The sequence below is a fragment of the Odocoileus virginianus genome, chromosome X (genome assembly GCF_023699985.2).
Source record: "Odocoileus virginianus isolate 20LAN1187 ecotype Illinois chromosome X, Ovbor_1.2, whole genome shotgun sequence".
In the NCBI taxonomy this organism is placed as follows: Eukaryota; Metazoa; Chordata; class Mammalia; order Artiodactyla; family Cervidae; genus Odocoileus; species Odocoileus virginianus.
Window position 1 is genome coordinate 10,794,280 of NC_069708.1, and position 14,710 is coordinate 10,808,989.

The 14,710-nt window shown below is 40.5% G+C and overlaps 1 protein-coding gene across 1 annotated transcript in view; it reads left to right on the forward strand.

Annotated features, from left to right (window-relative positions):
• Positions 1–12,615, forward strand: part of SYTL5 (synaptotagmin like 5) — a 376,311-nt gene extending 363,696 nt beyond the window's left edge. The window contains exons 26-28 of the mRNA XM_070461916.1: positions 1,107–1,315; positions 2,312–2,456; positions 10,867–12,615. Coding sequence (XP_070318017.1) covers positions 1,107–1,315; positions 2,312–2,454 — 352 coding nt within the window. The 3' untranslated portion in view covers positions 2,455–2,456; positions 10,867–12,615. The remainder of the gene's footprint in view (positions 1–1,106; positions 1,316–2,311; positions 2,457–10,866) is intronic.
• The last annotated feature ends 2,095 nt before the right edge of the window (positions 12,616–14,710 follow it).

Below are 14,710 nucleotides of genomic sequence, written 5' to 3' on the forward strand. Positions count from 1 at the left end.
TGGGCAATGTAGTCTTTATTCTGGACAATCTTGTGCCTAACTGACAAAATTAGGACTTTCTTTCATGGAGACAAATAGGAGAGAGAATGAATATTCAGAGATAAGCAGTATCTGTTTGGTACATGAAATGAAATCGCAAGTGTCATAATGTGTCTTCTTTATTGTAAGATCATTTGTGGTATTGTTCATGTTAATTTGATGTACTAATTCCATATCCATAAGTTTCCTTCCCAACAGTGCCTGACTCATCAGGTACTATGATCAAAAACAGAGTAAGGAAAATGAGACAGGGAAGGGAGAGAAGCTGATAAAAATGTTACTAGGCAGGTTCCTACTGTGGTCAAATGGGGCTCATTTCCACTAATGAAGTGTTAAGCAACTCTTTGAAATATACCTTAGGATTGTCCCTTCAAGGGACAGGAAAGCTGGGAGACTCATCCACCAATTTCCTTTACTTCACTTTATTTTTTAGCTGTGCTGTACAATATGTTTAATTTTAATTTCCTGACCAAGAATGAATCTGTGCCCCATGTGATATAAGCAGGGCAGTCTCAACCACTGGACTGCCAGGGAAGTCTCCTCATCTACCAATTTCTAAAACTCAGTGGTTGAGGGTTGTTCCGAGGGACATGAAATTCCCAGTAATCCAAGGTTTCCTGCATGTAAGCTGAGTCGGCTCACAGAGCACCAAAGTCCTTAATTGGAAAAGCCAAGAGACACAGGCGCTTAAGGTGGGAACTTGTCAGCATGGCAGGAAGTGTTCATCCTGGCATCATGTCACCACAGAGGTGAGCCAGTGATGATGGGAGGCATGACATTATTACAAAGTGTCTCCCACAGGAGGTATTTTCATTTCTAGATGAGGGAAGGACCAATAGGATTAGAAAGGAGAGTGTGGGCATTCTACTCTTGCCCCCACTTAAAAGAGATAATAAACCATCCCACTACATCAACTCAGATTTAAGCATATAAGGTGCTGGGAAAGATAATCAAACACACACACCCATGTACACACCAGGAATTATGGGAAATTGAAATGACTATGCAAGGATGCCCTTTTCTGCTTCACTGTCTCACTGATGACTTGATTGTGTTTTCTCCTGCAGCTACCTGCTTCCTGATGATAGCAAAGCAACCAAGCATAAAACTCTGGTAATAAAAAAGAGTCTGAACCCTCAGTGGAATCATACTTTCATCTTCAGTGGCCTGCATCCCCAGGATATAAAACATGTTTGCCTAGAACTTACCATCTGGGACAAGGAGGCCTTTTCCAGCAACATCTTTCTGGGAGGAGTTCGTTTGAATTCCGGAAGCGGTGAGGGACTAGGGTACCCTTAGATAGTCTGACTCGGTGTGGGGCAGGGGAGTGGTTCCTACAGGTGTGATGTGTCATAAGTGTATTTGTAGTTTCTGTTTAGCTGACTCTCGAGATTTCTATAGATGCTCTATTCCTTTGTCCAAGGTTTGGTTCACTGTTAAAAATAGTACTCTGTAACTTTGTATCCTTCAGCTAGAAGGATACATAATGCTTATATTTGGACCTTTTATAAAATATCATTTACACTTCAGTCTGAGTGAATTTCAGCTACTTTCTTGGGCCTTACTTCAGGATTTGCTTAGGAGACAACCACCATGATGATACACGCTTCTGACAATGACAATACACAGCAAAGGACTTCCCAGACTTACTTGACTTCCTGTTCTTCTCAGTGCTGTCCAGGGCTTGCAGCCTTTACTCAACCCTGGTTGAATTGAAAGGAAATCCATTTTTTTCCCTAAAAAATAATGTCTCATGTTGTTCAGACAGGTCACAGAAACACAGAATTGGTGCCACAAGACACAGCTATAACAGTGAATTGGGAAAATTTTAGCAGCAGAGCAGGTGCAGCCCTGCAAACTTTCATTATCTAAACACTAGACCAGCCACAGTCTGCATGCAACAGGGTTGGCTTTCTTGCTCTACTTATGTATAGATTAAGGCTATCTCTGCCACTAAAATGACAACTCCCAGGTCACAGAAGTGGCCTCGTTCAAAAGGGAAAGCCTTGGAGCCCAGTTCAGCCTGTTCTTCTGTCATGTTAACTCAGTCTAGATGAGCCAGCTTTCTACTTAAGCTACCAAAGTGAGTAAGAAATGATTCCCCAGGGCCATGCCGCCTGCAAAGGATGTCTTCCACGCTAATATCACTCACTAGATATGGTGAGGACAAGCCAGTGAAGGTCTTTCTGGTCAGCAGAGGTTGATAGGTATCGGTCCAGAAGATGAAAACATTTCATTTCTAAAGTATAATGCTCCCTTTTCGCTTCTTTAGGTGTGAGCCATGGGAAGAACGTGGATTGGATGGACTCTCAAGGTGAAGAGCAGCGCCTCTGGCAGAAGATGGCGGACAATCCCGGAACTCCTGTAGAGGGCGTACTCATGCTCCGTGCCAGCATGGGCAAGAGTAAGCTCTGAAGGTACCAGCTCTCCAAAGTGAGGCCTCCCGGGACTGTCTGGTGGTTATTTCCTACCAGTGGTAGGCTCACCACCTGGAGTCGGCTTCCTTGCCATTTCTCACCTGAGCCTCTTGGGACATAAGGGGAGCGATGTCAATGTTATAAATAGCTAGGGTCTCGCCAGCTGTCTTATAAAAGCATGTACTCTCTATGTCCACAGGCTAGGGCTTTTTTGATAGAAAAGGGCTGGATGATAGAAAGTATACCACATGGTCCTGTTAACAAACACACTGTGCAATAACTCATGGGCTTTATCTCATAGGGGAAATGGCATATGTTTATTTGAAACTGCAGTTGAGATTGGGAGCCCCCCAGCTTCTTCTAATTGTGAGTGACTTTAGGTTTTCTCAAGGTTGGAGGGAAAGGGGAATCATTTGGAAGGCAGGCCTCTTGCAGAGTAAGAAGAAGGGATACTGGCTACCCTTTGCCTCACCCCAGGAATCCCCATGATCCAAAGAAGGCGCTGTGGGGATGATTGCTTGGGCAAGAGGGTGGTCCCGTTGTTGGAGCTACCTTGTGGATTAACTGGGTGAATTTTCAAGATGAACTGAGGGTTTTTTCCTGTGGTGACTATGTAATTGATACACTAAATCATACCATTTTGGGGAGTGAAGAGACCTAAATCATTACACCAGGACACCAGATGTAAGCCAGGACTGACCCAGGAAAATTGGGGTGTAGGGTCACCCTAATTATGACCTAGCTATTCAGAGAGCTGTGTTGTAAACATGTATAAAATGTTCTAGGCTGTTAACTAAAAGGGAATAAGAAGCAATGCACATTTTTGAGCCCCTACTTATATTACATCTGCTGTATCCTGTTGCTCAAAGGAAGTCACATGGCCAAGCCCCAAATCAAGAGGCAGGGAAATATACTCTGCTCACACTGAAGCCATGGCAAGAGTGAGGATGCTGGAAGAGAGGAAGGATTGTGGCCAATAGTTCCATCCAACCTCTGTCACTTGGAAATGCAGAGGCTTTAGCCACTAAACTTAGATGCAAAGGGAGTTTGTGCTGAAAAAGGACCTTGGACCTGTTCCTCATTTTGCACAGTCCAAATCTGAAGCCCATAGAGCAAAGATGACTTAGCTAAGATCATATAAAATCTGTGAGTGTGTGTGGACTTAAATACAGGGTGTAACTCCTAAGCCAGTGTTCTGTTGACTGTGGTCTTCCACTTGGTATGATCCTATGCTAATCGTGATGGGCAAGAGCACATAGATGATGGGAGGTGGAGTTAAGTCTGAATGTTTGTATATGAATATACTCGACACAGTCTTCTTCTGGAGTCATATTCTAGCCTCTCAGCTCATTTTTTTACTTGAATTCGTGTAAAAATCCTTAAAAGGATGGATACTGAATTTTAGTAGTAGGAAAGCTAGAATCATCTTCAGGTAGCTAATGCTTCCATATTCTAAATTTCTTTTTGAATTTTAAAAGCAAATTTAAGAATATATTTACCATTATTCTTAGTAAGGTGACTAACAGTCCATAGTCACTGTTATTCAAAAATAGGCTATCCACTTCTAGGAAATGGAAGTTATTAGTCTAGTGTAGCTTAGTGCATAGGATACAATTTTTAAAGCTCACGCCTGTATCTCTATGTTGCCCTTCTTAAAAACAGAAAACAAAAAGTATACGATCATCACTACTTCCTATATTGGAAGAAAAAATGTCTTCAGACTTGACATGACTTAGTATATCCTCAATGACATTTTTAGGGGAGGTGAGAGGATAAGCCTGGAGACATTTCTAAAGTAGACAGACTGAAGTAGATTTATTCACTAATAATGAAAGTGGCAAAATTAATTCCAAAGTATCTTGAACTCAAGATGAGCATGAATTTCATGTATTCAGACCTTTGCCACATTTAGAGCAATTGTGAGAGTAGTGTGGTTTCATATAATCCAATATCTAACTGGGTGTTTCCATACTTTAAGGCCCAGGTATGCCAACATCAGAATCCTGTTGGTGTGGCTCTCAGAAATAAAAGGCAAGTTGATCTTTTAGGTTACTTTTTTTTAAGTATAGTGTAGAAGTACAAAAAAGATTTTTAATATAAATGATACATGTGAATGGCACAAAATTGTGAAAAGCAAGTCTTACCCTTTCCTCTTCCATATCAGAATATATTGACAGCCTCTTTCTTTTTATATGGCTACAGTGTACTACATTATAGGGGTGTATTAAATTTATTTAACCATTCTTATCAAATACCACATCTAATATGGTTAATTAAGCTATCTGTGTTTGGTGGCTTTTTGAAGCAATTTTTTTTCCAGAGTAAACACTTCTAAATTCAAAATGAGATCTGTATATTACGTATCAATTCTATGTTTGGTTATTTATCCTACAGAGATTGATAAATATGTTAAAAATGATTACATACAAGGATATTTCTTGGAAAAGATTGAAAAACATCCAAAAGCCCATCAATAGAGACCTTCTCTAATATCATTCATGCCTAATTTTTCTGTTTCATTAATTGTTCCCTTTCCTTGTCTGTTAAAGATTGTAAAATGCTTAACTTTGGATTCTTTTTTTTTTTTTTTTTTTTTTTTGGCTGCGCTGTGTCTTCTTCATTGCTTTCTCTAGTCGCAGTGCATGGGTTTCTCTTATTCTCTAGAGCATGCAGGCTCTCTAGTTGTGGCAAGCAGGCTTACTTGCCCCGCAGCATGTGAGATCTTACTTCCCCTACCAGAGGTTGAACCTGCATCCCCTGCAGTGAAAGGTGGATTCTTAACCACTGGACAACCAGGGAAGTCCCTCTAAACACTAGATTCTTTGATGCTGGTTCTTTCTTTTCTCCTTACTTTATCCATCCTCAGGTATTATCATGTATTGTATCCTCATGGTTTTATGACCATTTATATACTTACGACTTCAAATTCGCATCCCCAACCCAGACCCTTTCTCTCAGCCCCAGGCCCTGATCCAACTGTTTATATGATATCTCCACCAGGATTGCTCATACTCTCAACATAGTCAAAAATGAACTCTTTATTCCACCCTTTTTCTTACACCTATGTCTTTCTGCTCCACTACATTCTGTCTCAGTACCTTGTCCCATCATCCACCAGGTTATACTAACTAGACACTGGGTAGTGACCTTTTCTTTTTCACTGACATATAGCAGACTTACAATATTAGTTTTAGCTGTACAACATAGTAATTTGATATTTTTATAGATTATATTCCATGTAAGCTTATTATAAAATAGTGACCATATTCCATGTGCTGTATCCTTATAACTTATTTATTTTATACCTAGTAATTTGTACCTCCTTTTTCATATCTTTGGAGAAGGAAATGGCAACCCACTCCAGTATTCTTTCCTGGGAAATCCCATGGATGGAGGAGACTGGCAGGCTGCAGTCCATGGGGTCACAAAGAGTCGGACAGGACTGAGCGACTTCACTGATTCACTTATATATCTTGACCCTCCCCCTACACTTCTCCCCACTGGTAATCACTAGTTCTCTGTAACTGTGAATTTTTTGTTTGTTTGTTTTTTAATTTTTGGCTGCTTTGGGTCTTTGTTGCTGTGCATAAGCTTTTCTTTATTTATGGCGAGCAAGGGCTACTCTATATAATTGTAGTGTGTGGGTTTTTCTTGTGGCTGTGGCTTCTCTTGTGAAGCCTGGGCTCTAGGCACCCCAGCTTCAGCAGTTGTGGGTCGAGGGCTCTAGAGACCTAGCTCAGTAGTTGTGGCCCATGGGCTTAGCTGCTCTGAAGCATGTGGAATCTTTCTGGACCAGGAATCAAACCAGTGTCCCCTGCTTTGCAAGGCAGATTCTTAACCTCTGAACCATCAGGGAAGCCCTTCTGTTTTGTTATATTCATTAGTTTGTTGTATTTTTTTAGATTCCACATATAAGTGATAGCATACAGTATTTGTCTTTCTCTGACTTATTTCACTTAGCGTTATGCTGTCTATGGGGTCGCACAGAGTCGGACACGACTGAAGCGACTTAGCAGCAGCAGCAATGCCCTACAAGTGCATCCATGTTGCTACAAATGGCATTATTTCACTCTGTACTATGGTTGAGTAATATTTCATTGTATATATGTACTATATCGTTTTTATCCATTCCTCTGTTGATGGGCATCTAGGTTGCTTCCATACCTTGGCTATTGTAAATAGTGGTGCTGTGAACATTGGGTACATATATCTCTCTAAATTAGTGGTTTTTGATTTATGCTTCTTCCTTACACTGAGGCAAAATTAATCAGGAAATTGTATTGATTATATCTCCTAAAGATCTCAAAAGCCTGTCCAATTCTCACCATCTCCATGCCACCACCTAGGTATCAGCCACCATTACCCCTCTCTGGAATTGTTACAAGTCTCCTAACTGCTATTTTTGCAGCCACTCTTGCCCTCCTTCAATCTACCCTCCACACAGTGGCCAGATTTTCCCAGCATGTTAATTTAAAATGTTTAAACATATGGGAAAGTTGAAATGATTTTATACTGAACACCCTTATACCCACCACCTAAATTCAACTTCTACCAGTAGGCTATACTTACACATCATTGGCTATCTATCTATCCCCAGTTCAGTTCAGTTCACTTAGTCATATCCAACTCTTTGCAACCTCATGGACTGCAGCATGCCAGGCCTCCCCGTCCATCACAAACTCCCAGAGTTTACTCAAGCTCATGTCCATTGAGTCGGTGATGATTGTTTAAAAATTGCAAATCTGGTCATCCTTTAAAACCTTCTGCAGCTTTCCATTGCCCTGCGAATAAAATTCAAATTCCTGCTCATGGCCTGCCACTCCCTGTATTAGATGATTGCTGCCTCCAGCTCACCCCACACCATGCCTCCTTCCTTTCTCCCCTTTCAGCCACACAATGTATTTCTCTACTTTTCAATTGTGCCAGCCTCTAGTCTCTCTCACAGCCTTTGCAATGGAATCTTCTTGCTCCTTCTCTTCATTGACCTGATTTCCATTCATCATCCAGGTCTAAAATGTTACCTGCTCAGGGAAATCTCCCCTGATGCCCCTCTGCCTGGGTAGGTCACCTGCCTCTCTTTCCCCTTCACTACATACATCACAATTTTAATAAATTATTCATGTAATGAGTCCTATCATGCCTGTGTCAATTCCCCTCCCACCACATCCCAAGAATATGAGATTCAGAGGGGCAGAGAGAGATGGTATTCATATTATTTCATAGCTGTATCCCCCATGCTTAATTAAGAGCAGGTAATAAAACATTTGTGGATTAAGTAAAAATGAAAAAACAGTAACAGAATGTTAGAATATAGGTATCTTTAGAGATCACTGTTACAGGGAACTGGGATCCACATAGGTCAAGAAAAATATCTGACTCTGATTGGTCTTCTAAAAGCAACCTTTCTTCTTGCCTGGAGAATCCCATGGACAGAGGAGCCTGGCGGGATGCAGTCTATAGGGTCACAAAGAGTCAGACACAACTGAAGTGCCTGAGCACAACACAACACTATAAGTACTTTAGTTACAATCCTAGACAGCACATTTCAGCTTCTCTTGGCATAGATAAAGCACAGAGTGTTCCCTCCAGCCTAGCATCTCAGCTTCTCAGAAGAGGAGACCATGGCCTGGCCTGGAGGATCCTACTCCTTATTTCAAGTAGCCCTCAATTTTTTTCTTAGTTGAATCAGACAAGTTGTAAAGAGACCCTGGCAAGCTTACAAGCCTGATTTCAACCATTCCCTTTGTAAATAGAACCTGCAGGACACATACATCAAGATCCAATATATCAGCTCTCATTTTGCCTCTTGTTGTTAATGTCATTGGAATCGTCAGGATATGGATTTTCCAGGTCACAAAAGCACCAGCTACAAAGATATTTTGATGGGACTTTTTATTTTGATTTCCTTTTCCTTAGAAAAAGCTTAAACATGATGAATCATCTCTAAGTACTTAACTAATGGGTGAATTGAGCCCACCATATTGACAGTAATATTAGCAGCAGCAGCATCTACCCCTCCAAGGTTTCTATTTGGCAGGGGAGGAGATAGCTGTGGAAAAAATAAGGGTAAAGCCTACTCTTAGAAGCAAACTGGATCAGGATATCAAGTCCCAGAAGCAACTCAGAGTGAACTACGATGTCATAGGCTGTGATCAGTGTTTTTCTTCCATGTAGATACTTCACATGAAACTGAGCATTGCTTTTAGAAGTTGGCAGAAAGGGTTTCCTCCCACAATGGTATATTTATGACCTCTGAAGTTAATGGAAAGAAATAGAATGAGGAAGTTTATATAGGCACCATTATAGCAAACATTGGATTTTGCAAGGCTTGAGCAAGAGCCATGGGAATTGGGCCATATCAAGGATTCCACAGGATTATCTGAATATGGAGTATGACTGTAATACATTGATTCCAGAGCATTGCTCCAAGCCTACTGAACAAAATCTCCAGGAAATTCCATCATTTTTTATCAAGCTTCTTGGGTGATTCTAATACAAACGGATCACAGTTTGAGGAAGACTGTATTTGAGGAGAAATTACATTGGCTATATTATTTGCACCAACTCTGCATCATGATAACACATTGGATTTGATTAACCTGGATGTTATTCATTGTGAGGCAACCATGGTGAGATGGAAGGAGCCTGAACTTGAACTCACATTGACAGAAGCTCAAGTCTTCACTACTTACCAACTGTGTGACCTTAGTCAAGTTCATTATCCAATCTAGGTCTTGATCTAGTTGCCTGGAAAATAGGGATAATTGAACTGCTTTGGAGTAATTGAAGATATCAAATGAGGTAATATGCTTTGTCACTTCTAACCCACTGTGAATAAAAGATCATTATTAATGATCTAGAGAAAGCAATCTGTGGTTCATAATCTCTTAAGCCCTTCTTTTCCTGGGTGTTTAGCTATGTCTTAATCATTCATTATAATGAAGTAGTCTCCAGTGTATAGCAACAATACAAAAAATACCCAAAAAACTCCTTACTTTGCTATATCATTCATTGTGGAATTTCCTACTTCGTCTGATTAGATAGTAAGTTTTGCAAAAGTGTTCCATTTGATGGAAAGAGAGACTGTGTCAGCTTTTTGTTAAGAGGTTGTAGAAACCATAAACAAACTATCTTTCCACCCTTCTCCTTAACAACGTTCTTTCAGTATAATGACCGTTTCTTACCATGACCCATCGTTTATCTCCTATGTCAGGGAGATCAAACCTCCCTTCCTCACAGGGTTGTTGTTCAGAATCTCACTTTTTATCTACAGAAGGAAATTCACCAATATGTCAAAACAAATTCCATAGAAATACAAATGCTGTGGTCATTATGAGGAATGAATGGTGTTTCAAAGATTAGTACTTCTTTGTCATTTACCACATTAGAATTTATTGACCTATACTGGCAGAGGGTTCCTTTCATACTTGGAAAAGGGAGATAGAATATATAGTTAGTACTGCCTATAAGTGACAAAATACACCTATAGGGAGTAGATCATGTTTTTCTTTCCTGTATTTCAGCAAAGGAGGATAAATGTCTCTTATTTTGTTTTTCTTTGTCACTGATTGAGGCAGAAATTAATACAACAAGCAAGTAAAATATTTTGGTATAATAGTTAATGCAAAAGTTAAAATCATTGGCATTTGCTAAGGAAAAAATGTCTCTTTATAGCAGGGCAGAGAACTAGATGTGAACTTGAGTCAAAATATTTTTACCCTTTTATTGTCTTTATCTGCTTACTCTGGGGGAAGGAATCTAATTGCTCCTTCCACGTATGATTTTCTAGTTAGCCAAAGGTTCATTTTGTCTTCAGAAAGTTGAAACTTCTTTGTGAAAATCTATGGGAACTGATGGGTCCCAACAGTAAAAGTGTTTATTTATTTATGGATTCTTTTATTGGGATATAATTGCTTTACCATGTTGCATTAACTTCTGCTGGACAATAACATGAGTTGGCCATATGTATACTCATATCCCCTCTTGAGCCTCCCTCCCACCCCCGCCCATTCTACCAGTAAAATCTTTTTAAATCTTTCCCATTTGAAAACAGGGAAGGGAGCCATTCATTCCCTTACGAAACAGTTTATGTCAATCATTTATGTTTGAACTGTAGTCAGAGTGCATATTGGGAATATATTTGCTTTTCCATCCTTTCCAATATTCATTATTCATAAATTGACATCTTTGAAGAGAGTTCATTGGTTTTCAGTTGCTATGAAGAAAGAAATGTCTAGACTTTTCTGAATCTTCTTGCTTTTGACCTTCTTTATTGCCCTCAATCAATTTGTCCTTCTTAATTCCTAAGTATCATCTTACATTGTGCCTCTGACAGATGGGGTGTAGCTCCGAAGATGGGAGATGTCCTTAATGTTTTTGGATTAATGGAAATGTTATTATTAATTTTCAGGTCTTTTCTATCACCTCTGAAACCAGCTCTGTTACAGTCATTTGTTGGCAAAGCATCTGAATGCACAAAGCCAGGTTGGAGTAGGGGGAGTTACCCTGACTGCTTCCTAAGGAATCAAACTGCAAGGGGTACTAAACATCCCTGCGAAAGTACAATGAGATGGGGAACTCCTCCTGGAAAGACTATGGTATTAGCAAGAAGAAATACTGTCTTCTTTTTTTTTTTTTTTTGAAATACTGTCTTCTTGAGTAGAGAAGTGAGACAGGGACCCCATGCCTGAACAGCAATTCATAGTTGATGAATGACAGATTTGATTAGAGACTGGGCTTCTGTTTTCCTGAATGGGGTATGTAGTTTGGGCCAGGCATGAATTGCTAAGGACATAGGGAAAGGGGGAGAAGGGTGGCCTCCATTGGACATTTCCTTTATCCCTTCCATTAGGCAGCGTTTCTCCAAATAAATGTTGTATCAATACAAATGTTTAAAGAACATCGGAGATGGACACCACATCATCAGGGCAAGAACCGGCCCAACTCTGAATGCACTAGGTCCCTGTTGCTGGATTGAGTGTGGTTGTCACAGGCAGCCTGTTTTTCTCTGGGCCTGAAGATGAATCCAAGCGTTGAGTGGATTGCAGAGGGAAGATGCACTTGCAATACCCTACGAACACCTGAGGATCTCTGGGTTCCTGGGGCGTTGGAATGGCAGCTCTCCTTGGGAAGAAGTAAGGGTGGAAATTTTCCACACTCTGCCAATGACTGGGTCACCTGTATCTGCCTTGTCCCTAGCACCCAGCTGCTTTGCCTGCCAATTTACTCTCCTAAGCTCTGGCTTTGCTAGGAAGTTGATCTCTTTGTTTTTAAATTATTAGACTTTAAGAAATTAGAGAAGTATTAGGTTTGCAGAAAAATTAAACAGAAAGTACAGAGTTGCTATATACTACCGTTCCCCTCCCCCTGAAAGTTTCTCCTGTAATTAACGTCTTCTGTTGGTGTGGTGGTGGTGTGATATGTTAATACAATTGATTAACCAACATTGGTGTGTTATTCATTGAAGTTCATAGTTTACATTTGGGTTCACTCTTGGTATTTTACAGTGGTATGGGTTTTAGCAAATGCTTGATATCATGTATCCACAATTACATTCTCATACAGAATCTTTTTGCTGCCATAAAAATCCCCTGCACTCCAACCCCTCACAACCACTGGTCTTTTTTACTGTCTCTATAGTTTTGCCTTTTTCCAGAATTTTATATAGTTGGAATCAATCATACAGTATACAGCCTTTTCCAACTTGCTTATTTCACTTATCAATATGCATTTAAGTTGCTCCGTGTATTTTGTGGCTTAATAACTCATTGATTTATTTTTTTCACTGTGGTAAGAACACTTAACGGGAGATGTACCCTCTTAACAAATTTTTAAGTGCACAATACAGTATCATTGATTTTAAGGAGAGGGAGAAAAGGATGGAAGATCTAAGAAACAATAACATTAAAAAAAATTCCCTGGAGAAGATGGGCAGTCTGCATTTATTTTGCTGGTTTTCTTGGTTTTATTATTGGCTACAAACGATTGTTCCTATTTACTTGTTTTGCCATGTATAGTGCACAATCAGTAGCAATGCTTAAACACTTAATATGCCTACTTGTAAGCTTCTGTATGGATTGTGTCCCCCAGACCAAAGCTTTGTGCCACTCTGTACTTGCTGCAAAGTGTCGTATCTTTTTCATTAAATTCACTTTCTTAATATCTCTCATGTGTTCTATTACAAGTTATTCCTGGGTACTTGAAGATACATATACTTGAAAATGTGTTGTGTTTCACCTATTCCTCCTGTTTTTATACTTATTTGTCTTTGGAGCAAAGCACATTTGCTGAATTGAGACACACAGTTTGGATGACTGTCTGGTGTCTATTTCTAAGATTAGGATGATGTTGAACAGCTCTTGTTGTTGCTTAGCTATTGAATCTCTCATTTTGGTTTTTCTTCACCTTTCTTTCTGTAAAGCTGAACCCTGACACCATCATTCCCTTTGCTCTCCCTTCAGTAAATCATGGGCAGTGACAAGGAAGGGATCAAAGAAGTGACATTTATTGAGCACCTACTATACATCAGGGACTTTATAAATTGTTCCCTATTATCTGTGTTTAAAAAAGACAAAGGACGAAACAGGAGACATGAGTCTCAGGTTAAGTAACCCAACTAGTACGTAATAGGCCCTACCCTACATTTCAGATCCCAAAGCCCATGTCCTTAGTTCTTCACCAAAATGTACTCCAGATTCTGAGGGTGTGATTCATGAACCAACAGCATTAGCTTCTTCTGGGAGCTTGTTGGAACTGAAGAATGTTGGGCCCTAAGACAGATTCAATCAGAACATTCATTAGAACATTGGTTGACCTGAAATCACAATAAACTTTAAGAAGCATTGACTGGACCTTAATATTTAAGGTACTTGATACTATAGCCTGGTTGATGTGAACATTGGCCTAAGACACACCCCATTTATCAGTCTTTTTATTAAAACTTTTATTGAACTATAGTTGATTTACAATATTGTGTTAGTTTGAGATATACAGCAAAGTGATTCAGTTATATATATATTATATATATATGGGCTTCCCTGGTGGCTCAGATGGTAAAGAATCCACCTGCAATGCAGGAGACCTGGGTTCAATCCCTGGATGGGGAAGATCCCCTGGAGAAGGGAATGGCAACCCACTCCAGCATTCTCTTGCCTGGAGAATTCCATGGACAGAGGAGCCTGGCAGGCTACAGTCCATGGGGTCACAAAGAGTTGGACACAACTGTGTGACTAAGCACACACATTTATACACACACACACACATTGAAGTGAAGTGCAAGTCACTCAGTCGTGTCCGACTCCTTGTGACCCCATGGACTGGATTGGGTACCCTTTGCCTCCTCCAGGGGATCTTCCCAACCCAGGGATTGAACCCAGGTCTCCCACATTCCAGGTGGATTCTTTACCAGCTGAACCCCCAGGGAAGCCCAAGAATACTGGAGTGGGTAGCCTATCCCTTCTGCAGTGGATCTTCCCGACCCAGGATTGAACTGGGGTCTCCTGCATTGCAGGCAGATTCTTTACCAACTGAGCTATCAGGGAAGTCCCACATATAATGGCTGCTGCTGCTAAGTCGCTTCAGTCGTGTCCAACTCTGTGCGACCCCATAGACGGCAGCCCACCAGGCTCTGCCGTCCTGGGATTTTCCAGGCAAGAATACTGGAGTGGGTTGCCATTTCCTTCTCCAGTGCATGAAAGTGAAGTCGCTCAGTCGTATCCGACTGTTAGCGACCCCATGGACTGCAGCCTACCAGGCTCCTCCGTCCATGGGATTTTCCAGGCAAGAGTACTGGAGTGGGGTGCCATTGCCTTCTCCGACATATAATGGAAGAGACTGTAAAAGAGAATACACACACACACACACATATTCTTATTACAAGGTATTGAGTATTGTTCCATGTGCTGTACAGTAGGTCCTTGTGGTTGTCTATTAATAATAACGTGTTTAATTCCATCTCAAGCTCCTAACTTATCCCTTTCCCCTTTGGTAACCATGTTTGTTTTTGATGTCTGTTTAGTCTGTTTCTGTTTTGTAAATAAATTCATTTGTATCTTTTTTAAAGGAGTTTTAAAGATATTTATTTGGCTGCGTCAGGTCTTAGTTACAGCACATCGGATCTTCAATCTTTGTTGCAGGTGTAGCAGGGCTTCCATACCACCCTAAAAGGGGCAAAAGGCAGCCAGTTCTAACTGTAAGATGTTGTTCTGGGTGCTCTACCTCTGTCCCTGCTTTTTTTTTTCTCTTTGCCCTTCTTC